This window comes from Bos javanicus, chromosome X (assembly GCF_032452875.1).
Source record: "Bos javanicus breed banteng chromosome X, ARS-OSU_banteng_1.0, whole genome shotgun sequence".
NCBI lineage: Eukaryota > Metazoa > Chordata > Mammalia > Artiodactyla > Bovidae > Bos > Bos javanicus.
The window spans coordinates 125,422,911-125,438,126 of NC_083897.1; the positions used below are offsets into that span (position 1 = coordinate 125,422,911).

At 41.4% G+C, this 15,216-nt stretch overlaps 1 protein-coding gene across 2 annotated transcripts in view; it reads right to left on the bottom strand.

The window, feature by feature from the left end:
• FRMPD4 (FERM and PDZ domain containing 4) overlaps positions 1-14,957 on the bottom strand; it is a 205,448-nt gene extending 190,491 nt beyond the window's left edge. Inside the window, exon 1 of one of the 2 annotated variants that reach the window (XM_061407869.1) lies at positions 14,790-14,957. In XM_061407869.1, the coding sequence (XP_061263853.1) occupies positions 14,790-14,827 (38 nt within the window). In that variant the 5' untranslated portion in view covers positions 14,828-14,957. The remainder of the gene's footprint in view (positions 1-14,789) is intronic. The other variant, XM_061407870.1, reaches the window with a different exon arrangement.
• Between the last annotated feature and the right edge of the window lie 259 nt (positions 14,958-15,216).

Genomic DNA, 15,216 nt, shown 5'->3' on the forward strand with positions numbered 1-15,216 from the left:
TTATTTAATTAATTGAAGGATAATTGCTTTACATAATTTTGTTTTTTCTGTCAAACATCAACAAGAATGAGCTATAAGTATACCCATGTCACCTCCCTACCAAACTTCCCTCCCCAACCCACCCCTCTGGGTTGTTACGGAGTCCTGGTTTGAGTTCCCTGAGTCAAACAGCAAATTCCCATTGGCTATCTATTTTAGGTATGGTATGGTAAGTTTCCATGTTACTGTGTCCATACATTTCACCCGGCAATCTTGATTTCATTCCGCTCGACATTTCTCATGATGTACTATGCATATAAGTTAAATAAGCAAAGTGACAATACATAGCCTTGATGTACTCCTTTCCCAATTTTGAACCAGTCCATTGTTTCATTTCTGGGTCTAACTGTTGCTTCTTGACCTACATACAGGTTTCCCAGGAGACAGGTAAGAGGGTCTGGTAGTCCCATCTCTTTAAGAATTTTCCAAAGTTTGTTGTGGTCCACACAACAAAAGGGGGTACCATTTTTAATTTGCACAAGAAATGCATAGGCTAAATGAGGCTCTGATTTTTTTTTAGAAGTAGGCAGATCACAAGCCAACAATGAACACATTTTACAAGTTATTATATGAGCTAAAGGTATTTGGACAGTAAGCCAAAATACATTTGAACAAATCATTCCACAGTTGCCTGTTTTAGTTATAAAAGAGATCATTGCCTTCCTCCAGTGCCATGCTTTTCCAATGCATTCTACTCCCAAGCCTGTCTTCTTTTCATCTTCCTCCAGAGATGTGGTCAAACCTTCTGCCTATAGGAATTTAAAAGCTTCCTTGACTTTATCCTTCCTTTGCTCCTTTATTATTCAGTTCTATTTCCCAAGCCTCTCTCTCCAGGGTCACTCTTTGACCCTGAAGATCTTCAAACTCACATTCCTAATACTTACTTCAGTCATTTACATAATAGCACTCTGACCAATGACTGACAAATAAAGCCTTTAAGAAGTATATCATCCTAAAGACAGTTCTAGTCTACTAAATATTTAAGCTAGGGAAAAAGAGGCAGAAATAAAGGCGAATAAAAATAGGAAAATAATTGCTTAGCAACATGACAGGGTTTTAACCCAACTCTACAAATTGTACTGTAGATGTGAAGGCGTCTTTAATTTCGACTAATGGTGAAGGGAAAAAGTAAATATCTTGAATATTTCACAGCATATTGTCCTGTATTTCCCAAGTATTCTACAGCAACCAAGTTACTACGACTACTAGGTCCCACAGGAAAAGGAAAAAGACTGCATGACCTTCCAAATGCCTTTTTTCAAGACAGGTTGAAGATTCTGAGATTTTACCAAATGTCCTTTATCTGTTCCAGAATGGCATCCAGGATTGCTGTTGTTGGTTAATTGCCAAGTCCTGTCCTACTCTTTGAGACCCCTCGGAATGGAACCCACCAGGCTCCTTTGTCCCTGGGATTCTCCAGGCAAGAATACTGGAGTGGATATCCATTTCCTTCTCCAGGTTATCTTCCTGACCCAGGGATCGAACCCAAGTCTCCTGCATCTCCTGCATTGCAGGCAGTTTCTTTACCACTGAGCCACTGGGGAAACCCACCAGCTAGGATACCACATCATATTTTGTTGTCATGTCTCCTTAGGCCATGACAGTTTTACCACTACTTTTTAGATACATAAATCAAAAAGATAGACATTTTATTGTGTAAGATAAACTGGTTAAGAATTTCTGTTTCTTGTAACTCACAAGGTTCCCAGTGGACACAGTTTTCTAATACAGATTATTTTATAATGAGAAAAATGAGGCCCATAGTGTCCAAATGATGGCCCAGCATCACACAGCTAGTACTGAAAGCTAGCATTCTAGCACAGGTGGTTTTACTCTTTCATTTCTGTGCTTATGATAATATAACACTTGTTGCTGGAATATACTGCAATCAAACTACCCCAAAAAGGTTTTTTCATTATATCTTGAATATCGGAGCTCATATAAACAGTTGTAAAGAATCTGCCTGCAAATGCAGGAGACGAAAGACACATGGGTTGAATCCATGGGTCAGGAAGATCCCCTGGAGAAGAAATGGTAATCCACTCCACTGTTTTTGCCTGGAAAATTTCATGGACAGAGGAGCCTTGCGGGCTAAAGTCCAAAGGGTTGCAAAGAGTTGGACACCGACTGAGTGCAGACACACACATAAATAGCCACACTAAGATATACTTCACTGACAAGGCCTTGATGAACTTTTAAGGTCTTCTGAGGAAATAATAAGACCAACTTTTGGTATGAAATTTCTATATCAATAAGTTAAAGAGAGAATTTTCATTCACTGATTTGTATATCAGCATCTTTCCTAACAACGTACTGAGCAAAACGTTTCAGAGAAAAGTCTATTCATCCAACCAATAATTCATTCACCCACCTCCTCAAATAAAAAACAAACAAAAATGACTTGCCAGTGGTTAAGACTCTGAGCCTCCTCTGCAGGAGGCATGAGCTTGATCCCTTGTTGGGGAACTAAGATTCCACATGCCCCACAGCTAAAAACAACCACCCAACCAACCAAACAAAAAAAGCATCTACCCGTACAAACACACATGCAAGTACTTATTTAACAAACACTTATTGACCAACTGCTACTGCGAAGACAATACTCCAAACAGTGTAAACCAAGCCCTGTTGATCTCTTTTGTCTGCTGTAGTGGGACAGTCATGCGTCTCCAGAAATTTTTGGATTCAAATCAAATGGTATCAAAGTATTTATGTTCATGAATCCTTGTTTTTTTCTTTTTTTTGTGTGGGTTCTAATAGTTTTTCCAGTGGTCATGTATGGATGTGAGAGTTGGACTGTGAAGAAAGCTGAGCGCTGAAGAATTGACGCTTTTGAACTGTGGTGTTGGAGAAGACTCTTGAGAGTCCCTTGGACTGCAAAGAGATCCAACCAGTGCATTCTGAAGGAGATCAGCCCTGGGATTTCTTTGGAAGGAATGATACTAAAGCTGAAACTCCAGTACTTTGGCCACCTCATGCGAAGAGTTGACTCATTGGAAAAGACTCTGATGCTGGGAGGGATTGGGGGCAGGAGGAAAAGGGGACAACAGAGGATGAGATGGCTGGATGGCATCACCGACTCGATGGATGTGAGTTTGAGTGAACTCCAGGAGATGGTGATGGACAGGGCGGCCTGGCGTGCTGCGATTCATGGGGTCGCAAAGAGTCAGACACGACTGAGTGACTGAACTGAACTGAACTGAAGTAGAAATATAGGCTTGAAAATATGACAAAGTGAACTTTGAATGTTGAAAGAAAAAAGAACAAGTTGAGGAGCCATGAGAAGGAATATTCTTTGAGTTTGGAACAAAAGAAGTGGGATGGTGTCATGGAAGCCAAGGGAACAGCCTAGAATAGAGCAAAAATAAACTGGGGACCTTTATATGGGAGCTTTATAAAATTTGAAAAAGATAATGAGTAAAATTTCTTCAAAACATTATGGACAATTAACGTTTTGAAATTACAATGGAGCTGTTTCTCCGTAGACCATTAGTATGAGCAAGTTGCTATGTAATTTTCACCTCCCTAATAATTATTTGTGCTTGCATTGAGCATTCCACTGTGACTGGGCTTCAAGTTGCTGTCAGTTCCTGTCCCTCAAACCCCCTACAGCAAAGGTGTTGGTTGAAAATGTGTGTGTGGGGGGAATCATGATACGCTCAAAATAAAAATTCTACTTCTTTAGTGGATTTTAACAATGTTATTCCTAGAATACCTTTTAGACATGAGGGACAGAGGAGCCTGACAGGCTACAGTCCTTGGGTCACAAAGAGTTGGGCACGAATGAAGCAACTTAGCACACATGCAATAAATGTCAGAAGACAACAGAGAGAAGGAGAAGAGGGCATCAGAGGATGAGATGGTTGGATGGCATCACCGATGCAATGGACATGAACTTGGGCAAACTCCAGGAGATGATGAGGGACAGGGAGGAATCCTGGTGTTCTGCAGTCCATGGGGTTACAAAATGTTGGACACAACTGGGCGACTAAACAACAACAACAATGACTGTGAGAGCTGTACAAGAACTCTTACTGACAAGAGATACATCATGGAGCTTTTAGGCAACAAGTAGGAAAAAACGGCGGAGAAGGCAATGGCACCCCACTCCAGTACTCTTGCCTAGAAAATCCCATGGACAGAGGAACCTGGTAGGCTCCAGTCTATGGGGTCAATAAGAGTCAGGAACGACTAAGCGACTTCACTTTGACTTTTCACTTTCATGCATTGGAGAAGGAAATGGCAACCCACTCCAGTGTTCTTGCCTGGAGAATCCCAGGGACGGTGGAGCCTGATGGGCTGCCATCTATGGGGTCCCAGAGTTGGACAGGACTGAAGCGACTTAGCAGCGGCAGCAGGGAAAAATGGGGCTCTGGAGTCCTTTTTTAACTCCTTACATGACTCACAAGTCTCAGCAGCCTCAAAAGTCACTTTACCAATGTCTGGCATGGTTCCTTTCATATGAGATTGCAGCCAAGTGCACGATGTTCTAGAGCAAGGTTTAGCAAACTATTATAGCCCATGAGTCAAATTTAGCCCACCACCAATTTTTTTTAATAAAGTTTTATTGGAACACAAGCATGTCCATTCGTTTACACATTTCCTATAGCTTCTTTCACACTACAGTGGCAGAGTTGCACTGTTTTCATTTGAAAGAGAAATGGTCTCCAAAGCCTAAAATATTTACTATTTGATATTTTATAGAAAAAGCATGCCTATTCTGGAGATGTAAGAGATGTGGGTTCAATCACTGGGTCAGGAAGATTCCCCTGGAGTAGGAAATGGCAACCCACTCCAGTATTCTTGCCTGGGAAAGCCATGGACAGAGGAGCCTGGTGGGCTACAGTCCATGGGGTTGCAAAGAGATGAACACAACTGAAGCGACATAGCACACACAGAACACACCTTGCTGACTTGACCAAGAGAATTAATAGCTGACAGGAGAAGAGTGGGGAAGTATATACCTTAGGGTGACAAAAACCATCCTGGAAATGGCATGGAGACGGCTTTCTGAGTCAGTCAATAGCTAGCTCCAGGCAAGTTTCCCTCTTTCCTAGGCCGTTACTGAGAAATGCATGATAAATTATTTTTAAAAAACCTCAAGGGGAGACGTTTGGAGATGAAGACTGAAGGCTAATTAGTTCTGAACAGATGTAGCTTTTTGAGCAACATGAATGATCAAGGAGTCCTTGTTTATCCTCTCATCCTCGTGTGATCACCCTGTACTGGCCAGGCATCCCCTTAAACTCAAGGTGATGACACATAAGGCATGGGAAAAATAGGGGCACCCAGAATTCATTTTCCTCTTGGTTCCCCTTGCTTGCTTGCAAGTGTGCTCCATTGTGTTCGACTCTTTGTGACCCCATGGACTGTAGCCCAGTAGGCTCTTCTGTCTATGGAATTTTCCAAGCAAGAATACTGGAGTAGGTTGCCATTTCCTACTTCAGGAGATCTTCCCGATCCAGAGATCGAACCCATGTCTCTTGTGTCTCCGGCATTGGCAGGCGGATTCTTGACCACTGAGCTGCCTGTTGGTTCTCCTTATGCATCAGCAAGCCAAAGGAAGGGAGATTTGGTGGCGTGTACTCATGTCAAGAAGTAAAACAAAAATCACTGAGTTCATTTTGTGCATTTCTACTCTCTGTTCAGAATGAAATATGTGTACATGTGAAACAGCAGTTCCTCATATGAGTTACCTACTCTGCTATTTGCATCTAAAACTCACACTGCATAATATATAAATGATTGGGAACACTCATGCTAATGATTAAAAAATTTTGTTTTTGGCTAGTTCCAATGGCATTCAATAGAAAATCAAAGACATGTTGACAGAGACACATAGGAAAAATGGAAAACCTTTACATTTATGAGCACGGTCATCCTGCTGTTTGAACAAGGGGCGTGTTTTCATTTTGGAATGGGCACCAAAAATGAAGTAGCTGGCCCTGCATCTTTAGCTGTGTCCTTTAATATCGGATGGGCTTCCCTTGTGGCTCAGCTGGTTAAGAATCCACTTGCAATGTGGGAGACATGGGCTCGATCCTGGGTTGGGAAGATCCCCCAGAGAAGGGAAAGGCTACCCACTCCAGTATCCTAGCCTGGAGAATTCCATGGAAAGCATAGTCCATGGGGTCGCAAAGAGTCGGACACGACTGAGAGGCTTTCACTTCACTTTAATATTGGACAGATCTGAGAGTCTCTCCCAGCCTTCTTCGGTGAACTGCTGTCACCAAACCTGTGCTCCAGCAGTGGGTGAGTGGCGCACCCTGGGGCACAGAGATGGGACACCACTGCTCTTGACTCAGGCTGATCTGAGTGTCCACTAAAAAGCATTGCCATCTCTCAGCCTTGCAACTAAGAGACTTCCCTAGAAGGTGGCTACTAATAAGACGGTTTTACTCGGGTTTTGAGAGGAAATAGAGGTCAGGGCCTGGTGGGGAACAGTTGTCTCCTGCCCCCTGGTGGGCCCCAGGAAGGCACTTCTGCGCCTCCTCCTAGGTGGCAGTGCAGACAGTGATGAAAAACACCTGCCACCACAGGTGATTCCTTGTTCTCTTGAGTTTAGCCAATTTCCTTGGCTCAATAGCCACATCCCCTACTTGCCATTCGGGACAGGCCAGAGTTTCCTGCCTGGGTCCCAGCCCTAGGTGATGAGATCAAAATTGCTCTCTGCAAGGGCTGGCTCAGTCCAGAAAGTAGGGACACAAAGGCCACTCAGGAAGCAAGGGGTGGTAGGCAGCCCCAAGCTACTATTTCAATTACAGGCTGTGATGGAAACCTGGCCACCCAGGTGCTTGTCCTTTGCACAGGCTGCCTGTCCCTGGGATTCCAAATGGGCTCTGTGACCCACCTCATGTACATCCCCAGGGGCTACATAACAGCTCAGGAGAAGAGAGAGCCCACCCTGTCCAGCAGCCAGCCGGCTGTCGACAGCTCTTCCCAAATGTGCATGTCCCAACTCGGCCGGAATCAAGTAGCCCAAGGGACTTTGAATAATTACATTCCCTTCAGATACCTTGGCCTGCTGGTATCAAATAAGCAAATGCATTAGGGACGTGTCCTAGATGACGGCCAGATTAAGTCCACCAGCAAAGTTACAAAAACTAAACGTGTAGGGAAAATGAAATAACCTCCAATAAAGGAGAAGTCTGCCGAGCACAGTTTGCTGTGCCATATGCTAAGGTAGAACTGGAATGATGGTGTCATTTCAGAGCCTTCCTGTTAAAAGCCTTCCATCAGCTCTGCAAACTTACCTTCCAGCTGGGAGCTGTGATTATTAACTCAGTGGAGAGGTGCTTTGTCAGATTCGAAAGAAAACAAATCTGCTCCAATGAAGGGAATAAACAGCCCCGAATGTTCAGCCTGGGAAGCTTTCGCGTTGACATGACATAATTACCTTTCATTTCGTGTAATGATCCTATCACGTTTACTTTGTTCCTCCACTTCCAAAATTATAATATACCTCCCTCCCCTTGAGTGGATGCTCAGAATCCTAAGGAACTCATTTACCTAAATGGCATTTGCTCTTGCAATGAGGCAATTATTTACATTTTATGCAGAATTCATTGTGTGTACTTGGAAGTGAAACATTTTATTTAAGAATTCTTCACCAAAAACACAAAAATGAGGCAAACTGCCTCTACTCTAGGCTCTTAATTTAAAACCACACAAAATAACAGAGCAACCCACCTCAAATAGATCTCTCCTATTTCTTTTACTGGCACAACTGTTAATTTCTACAAAGACGTTCTGCCTTTTATTGCCAGAAACAAAGAGTAACAATTTGAGCAATCTCTCAGATTCAGTTGTCCTCTGTTGAGTGTGTTTTTAAAATGTAAGCTTAATAAAGTAAGAAACTGAAATCTGCTTCAAATATGAAATTGATCAAGGGGTTGAGGGGTGCAACCAAAATATACACACAGAACTTTATAACTTAACTCTTCTTGACTTATTTTTATTCTTTAAATTTTAGAGAAGGAAAAGTTCAAGGGCATTCATCACATAACAAAAGATTATTGGATTCCTCCACAGAATAACTCTAAGACTCTCTTATGAAATCTTGGGGTAAAAATGTAAAAAAAAAAAAAAATACAAAGACTAGCCCTAGAATTATCAAAAGTATTTGAAAATAATCAATTGCTTCTTCCCTTTTGGGGACACTTGAAGTAGACCAGATAAAGACTGGAGGGAATACTCAGAGGCTCCCACTTTAGGATGATGAAAGGTTTTGATGCTGGGAAAAGATTGAAGGCAGGAGGAGATGGGGGATGAGACAGAGGATGAGATGGTTCGATGGCATCACCAACTCAATGGACATGAGTTTGAGCAAGCTCTGGGAGATGGTGAAGGACAGGGAAGCCAAGGGTGCTGCAGTCCATGGGATCGCAAAGAGCTGGACTTGACTGAGAAACTGAACAAGGCTTTGTCATTTGTAATTTTCAAGATAACAGAATTCTGTCATGTTGACTTAACTGTCTTATGGTTAATAAAAAACAGGGATGGGGCACAAAAAGTACTTGTATTTCTTCAGATAATTCTTTTCTGGAGATAGAGGAGCCAAAAACACATTTCTCATTGACCACTAAATTGACTGGCAGATAGCAATGGCTATATAACTCCCAAGTTGGGCCAAAGCCATACTGGAAAACAAAGTGGAAGTTTCCACATCTCATTACTAGTATCCAATATTCAGGTTTCAGAATTGAATTCCTCTGCATTAAGAAGATAGTGACTTGGTTTAATTACCCCCCATGAGAATTGCTGGTTCAATAATGGAACACTGTGTCTTGTCCAATATGCACACAGGGTTACATTTGCAAACTTATGGGGGAAAGTGGCCAGAAAACCAGTAGGTCAAAAAAGAAGAGGAAAAAAAAAAAAAGCCTCTTGAGTTTAGAACTTGAAAAATGAGGGCGTGTGGTTTGGAAATGACCCTCCAGTCTGGTCTCCTACTGCCCAGCCCCTCATCCCTTTCCCCAGACTCCAGTGTGGCTCATCTAATCTATTTTGGTGGCAAATGTTTTAATATTTATTTTGCTCATGCTTAAATTTTTTCTTCAGCCTCCAAAAACAAATTTACAAAGCATTTATTTTTGCATTATCTCTACCCACCTCTACAGTTAAATAAGCATATATTGCTTCATTTAATTAAAAAATGGAAAATAAGGAACTCACATTGCTCCCTCATTTTTGATATGAAACATATTATGTGTCTCTCCTCATGCGAAGAGTTGACTCATTGGAAAAAACTCTGATGCTGGAGGGATTGAGGGCAGGAGGAGAAGGGGATGACAGAGGATGAGATGGCTGGATGGCATCACTGACTCGATGGACGTGAGTCTGAGTGAACTCCGGGAGTTGGTGATGGACAGGGAGGCCTGGCGTGCTGCGATTCATGGGGTCGCAGAGAGTCGGACACGACTGAGCGACTGAACTGAACTGAACTGAAAGGGCTTAAAAGAGATACTACCTGGTTGAGAATAATGGTTGGCCTCTCTGTTAGTGTGAGACCCATGGCAACGGCCTGCATCTTCACCCCCGGCTCCAAAAGACAGATGGTTTCCTTCTTGGGCCTTCCCCTGTATCTAAAGCATATTCTATTGTTTCATAGATCACTTCCACCACATTTTAAGAGCTTGGAAGGAAAGAATACACCTTGCTTATTTTAACATCTTCATCACTTGCATGTGTGTGTACTAAGTCACTTCAGTGGTATCTGACTCTTTGTAACCCCATGGACCATAGGCCTCCAGGCTCCTCTGTCCGTGGGATTCTCCAGAGAAGAATACTAAAGTGGGTTGCCATGCCCTTCTGCAGGGGATTTTCTTGACCCAGGGAATGAGTCGGACTCTCTTACGTCTCCTGTGTTGGCAGGTGGCTTCTTGACCACTAGCGCCACATGGGAAGCCCCATCTTCACCACTTAGCTGGTGCTCAATATACGTTGGGGGGGACACATGTTAGGTGTAACCAAGGAGTGCTTGTACACATGAGCAGATAATCAGGCTGCCCAGGCAATTTCTAAGGATGCTGAGTAGGGAGGGTATGGCAGAGTACATTGGTGGGGCTGGGGAATCCTAGGGGTATCGACCAAAGCTTAGTATGGATGAAAAGTCAAAAGTACCAAGGCTTTGGAGTCTTGACAATGTGTTCTGATTAGCCATAGCAGGTGGAGACCCCAATTCCCGTGAACCTCAGCTTCTTCTGCAAGAAGGAGATTCCTCTGTGTGCTTTAACTATTTCACAGGACAGTTGTCAAGATGAAATGCAATCCTACATCTTCCAAGAATTTTCTAAACTTTGGTAGTTTGATATATAGTTACCTTATATTATCCAAATCAGAACACTCTGAGAACAAAAGGAGATGCCATCAGAAATTATGCCAGAAGAATACCCATAAATCAAGAACCTCCTGGGCAAACCTGGGTGCACAGTCACTGGTCTATGTCTATCCATCTCGATCTATAGTCTATATCCACTGACATCTATATCTACAACTCTCTTTGTATATCTGTAGCCATTTATATCTGTATCAATGTCTACATGATTATCTATAATCCTTAACTATATCCATATCTATTTCTCTATTTATATCTATAGCAATATGTATATCCAGCTTCATTTATAATTTATGGATGTTATTATTATAAGAAACATCTCAGAGTACCTTACTTTCCCTAGTTTGTCCTAATTTCTCTGCCCGCCCATTGTTTCCTCTCTTAGCCATTTCTCACCAGGATGCATCCTTTCAAGACTCTTCTTTTGGTAGTTTCTCTCTTCCGATCTGCTTCTCTCCCTTCCCCTGTTCTGCTGTCTCTCTTAATTGTTAATAATGAGAAACTGAGAAATTTTTTTCCCATCTGTCATGTTTCTTACACAATGTTCTTCATACCTCAAAAAAATTATTTCTCTAAGCATATCAACAAAACTTGTCCTTTTCAATCTTCTTGTAGTGTTGGTGGGAATGTAAATTGTGTAGCCACTATGTAGAACAGTATGGAGGTTCCTAAAAAAAACTAAAAATAGAGCTAACATATGACCCAGCAATCCCGCTAGTGGGCATATACCCAGAGAAAACCATAATTCAAAAAGGCACATGTACCCTCAGTGTTGGGCTTCCCTGGTGGGTCAAAGATTAAAGCATCTGCCTGCAATGTGGGAAACCTGTGTTCTATCCCTGGGTTGGGAAGATCCCCTGGAGAAGGAAATGGCAATCCGCTCCAGTATTCTTGCCTGGAAAATCCCTTGGACAGAGGAGCCTGGTGGGCTACGCTCCACAGGGTAGCAAAGAGTCAGACATGACTGAGCAACTTTACTTTACCCTCAATGTTCATAGCAGTGCTATTTTTCATAGTCAGGACATGGAAGGAACCTAAATGTCCACCAAGAGATGAATGGAAAAGGACGTGGTACATATATATACCATGGGATATTACTCAGCCATAAAAAGGAATGAAATTGGGCCGTTTGTAGTGACATGGACTGTCACACAGAATGAAGTAAGTCAGAAAGAGAAATACAAATATCATATATTAACACATATATAAGGAATCTACAAGAATGGTATAGATAATCTTATTTGCAAAGCAGAAATAGTGACACAGATGTAGAGAACAAACATATGAACACCAAAGGGGAAAGACGTCTTTAACCCCATGGAACAGTAACTCTTTATAGAAAACATGCTACCCAGCCCTACTGTAAATAATTGAGGATAGAAGAGGAAAGATGAAATTTGAACACATCTTAAACTACTCTGAGCCATATTCTGAAATATTTGTAACAATAGAATTGTCTCAATTATCTCAATAGAATTAACAATAGCATTAACTCTAAGAACAGTGAACCCTGGTTCCTCCCATAGCTCTGTCCATCACTTAGAAGTTGTTGTATCTCCATCAAAAACAATTGTCTGATGTGAGTTATCATCTAGATCTCAAGACAAGATAAGAAAAAAGACATTTCTCTTTCAAAGAGAAAATGTAACAGAGTTGAAAAGTAAATGCAAAGGTGCTAATTACTAATAATAGATTAGTTTTTCAAATTGTTCTTTTAACTTCTAAAACTAATGAGTAGAGAAACACTTTGTAATCTCTTTGTAACGGACATCACTTACTTGGTAAGAGAAAAACTCAGAATGATTCTGATTATTTGTAAAACTCATACTATAAAACTCATCAGTGCAAAGAAACAACAAAGACTTTCAAAAGAAATACCATTTTTGACATCTTTAAACAGTATCTTTGAGAAGACTGTGGAAATTTACTCTTCAAGGAAGAAGCTCTGTGGATTTAGATAAGTGATACCGGTGACTTTGGTTTTAAAACTTGTCGTTTAGTAATCAGTGCAGGCTTCTCTAATAAGTTGCTGATCTGTTCCTTCATGTTTCAACAGCTGGCATTAGGCCAGTGTAAATGTTAAATTGACACCTGGGCTAGCCCTTAAAAATGTCAATGACATTGATGGAAATGCATATCTGTAGATCTAGTTGGGGTTCCTAGAATCTCCAACCAATGGGCCGTCGTTTGGGTTTGTATCTATTGATCAACTGGCCTCTAATGTACAGGAGTCTCAATCCAACCACAAAGGAAAATCCATTTTAATTAGGAAAGCATGAGTTGTACCATCACAAAATTCATAACCCATGTGTTTTTAAAATTACATTTCTTTGGCAGAAATTTTTATTGTTTTGAGTCAACGCATCTAGGCCACCTCAACTGTGCCAATTACATAAATTCATATCCATGTTATGAAATAGATGGCATAATATAATACCAAAAAATATCATATTTCTACCATTATGAGGGACACAGGCAAACTGTTGAAATTAGCAAACAACAACATAGAGTGTAAAAAATTCCTGGCGTATCTTTGTATCTTCAAGATTCCTGACAGATTCCTTCCCCATCCTATTTAGGAAGGACCCAGGAAGCCAGCCCCACAGTCACAAACTAACTCTAAAGAGAAGTCCTCTTCCCTTTGCAGAGACTAGGAAACCACTGACAACACCCACAGGAGTTTTTCCGAAGCTACTCGCCAGCAGTCTTAACTTAAATGTGCTGGACTGTCCAGAAGAGCAGATACTCAATAGCAGTCTTGGCAGATGTTTCCATTTTTATAAAAATGATCCCCTATCTCACATGGATCCTATATTTGCTAATCAGTCCATAGGCCGCCGGGCTGAAACAAACAATGAAGCCTGTGGTATTGAAACATTTTTTCCCCTTGGCCTACAACCTCTGTTCACTTCTATTAGGCTAGGGCTAAATATGCTTTGTGATTTCAAATCTTGTTCACTAATTTCTCATAATTAAGAATATTTCACTTAGATTGGAGAAGAAAACAGAGTGGCCTCTTGCTGTTATTAGAGGTGCAATATAAGCAACTTTTTTCACACAACTGCAAAAAACCAGAGCACTATACCCTCTGTGAACAACAGTTTGGTTATTCTTGAAAAAAAATGAACATCTAACTATCATATAATCCAGCAATTCCACTCCCAGGTATATACTCAAAAGAATTAGAAGCAGAGACTCAAACAGATACTTGTGCACTAATGCTCTTATGTGCATGCTACATCTCTTAGTAGTGACCGACTCTTTGCAACCCTATGGACTGTAGCACACCAGGCTCCTCTTGTCTATGGGATTCTCCAGGCAAGAATACTGGAGTGGGTTGCCATGCTTTCCTCCAGGTACTAATGTTCACAGTAGCATTATTCATAAGAGCAAAATGATGGAAACAGCTCAAATGATTGCAGACAAATAAATGGATAAACAAATGGGATCTATCCATACAATTAAATATTGGGTGGGGCAAACACTTCATTTGGATTTTTCAGTAAGATCTTACAGAGAAACCCAAACTGCTAGCCAACCCAATATTACTTGGTCTTAAAGGAATGAAATTCTTAGACATTCTACAACATGAATGAACCTTGAGAACATTATGCACAGTAAAATAAGCCAGATAAAAAAAGTACATTGTATGAGTTCATTTATGTAAGATAACAGGTATTGGGGGGGGGGAATAGGGAATTACTGTTTAATGTGGACAGAAGTTTCTGTTGGGGACGATGAAAAAGATCTGGAAAATGAAAGTGGTGATAGTTGCAAATAGTGTGAATATAGTTCATGTCCTTGAATTGTACGCCTAGAGGCAGTTACGATGGTAAATAAAATTTACCATTATGTTATATGTAACATAGCCATTATATATATAACATAAATTAAATAACCTGTATGTAATATATATTTTAGCACAATTGAAAAAGAAAAGCACCACAAAATATCCAAAACCTTAACTAATGTTAGTGGGAGAAAGTTATAGGACAACCCATAATGCATGTAATCCTCTCTGATGATTTTTCTAGTTAGAGAAGAACCAGGAACATTTCTGTCTTAACCGTTTCAAGAAGGCTTTCCAAATGACACTCCTCCATGTCAAACTTTATTCACTCATCTCAGACAATGAATACAACTGGCCTGAGATTCAATAACATACATTTTTGCTCTGGCCCAGGAGGACCTGCAACCCTGGGTATTGTCAGCCTAAAATGGCACGAGCCCAAGAACAAAGCAAACTCATGTCACCAGATATGGAAGGCCCAGGCGATCAGTTGATTGAGTCATGGCCTCCAAGTGCCCAGGAGTCCGCAATTTAAGAATGCTAATTCTACCGAGTCAAGGGTCGAAACAGAAATGTCCCAAAAGGCAAAGTTGGCACCGTTCATGAGTGTTGTGTTCAACTTACTTGATGAAGCAGTCTCGGCCATCCCGGTTTGCCGTCATCTCCCATCCATAGGGTGGTACCTGGTTCAAGCCCCAGGTTCCCGAGGGAGGTGGCCAGCCTGAAGACTTCGTCCTGTGGCTGGAGGAAAAAAAAAAGTCATTACACCAGACTCCTGGAAATTTCTTCTCTGACAAATTCCAGAAGGGGCACAGGACTTGCTCCTCACAACTGCGGGCTGTATACTCAGGTGACTACATGAACGATTAGGACGTTTTTAGGTCACGTACTGGGCTCACAATCTGTCTTTACAGTGTCTCGTTAGCTTTTCAAAGCGGCCTTACGTATACACATCTTATTTTACAAGATGGGGAAATGATGAATAGCTCACAAAGATTAAGCAACCGTCCTGAAGACACACAAGCCAATTTTGAATGTTCACACTTTCTAT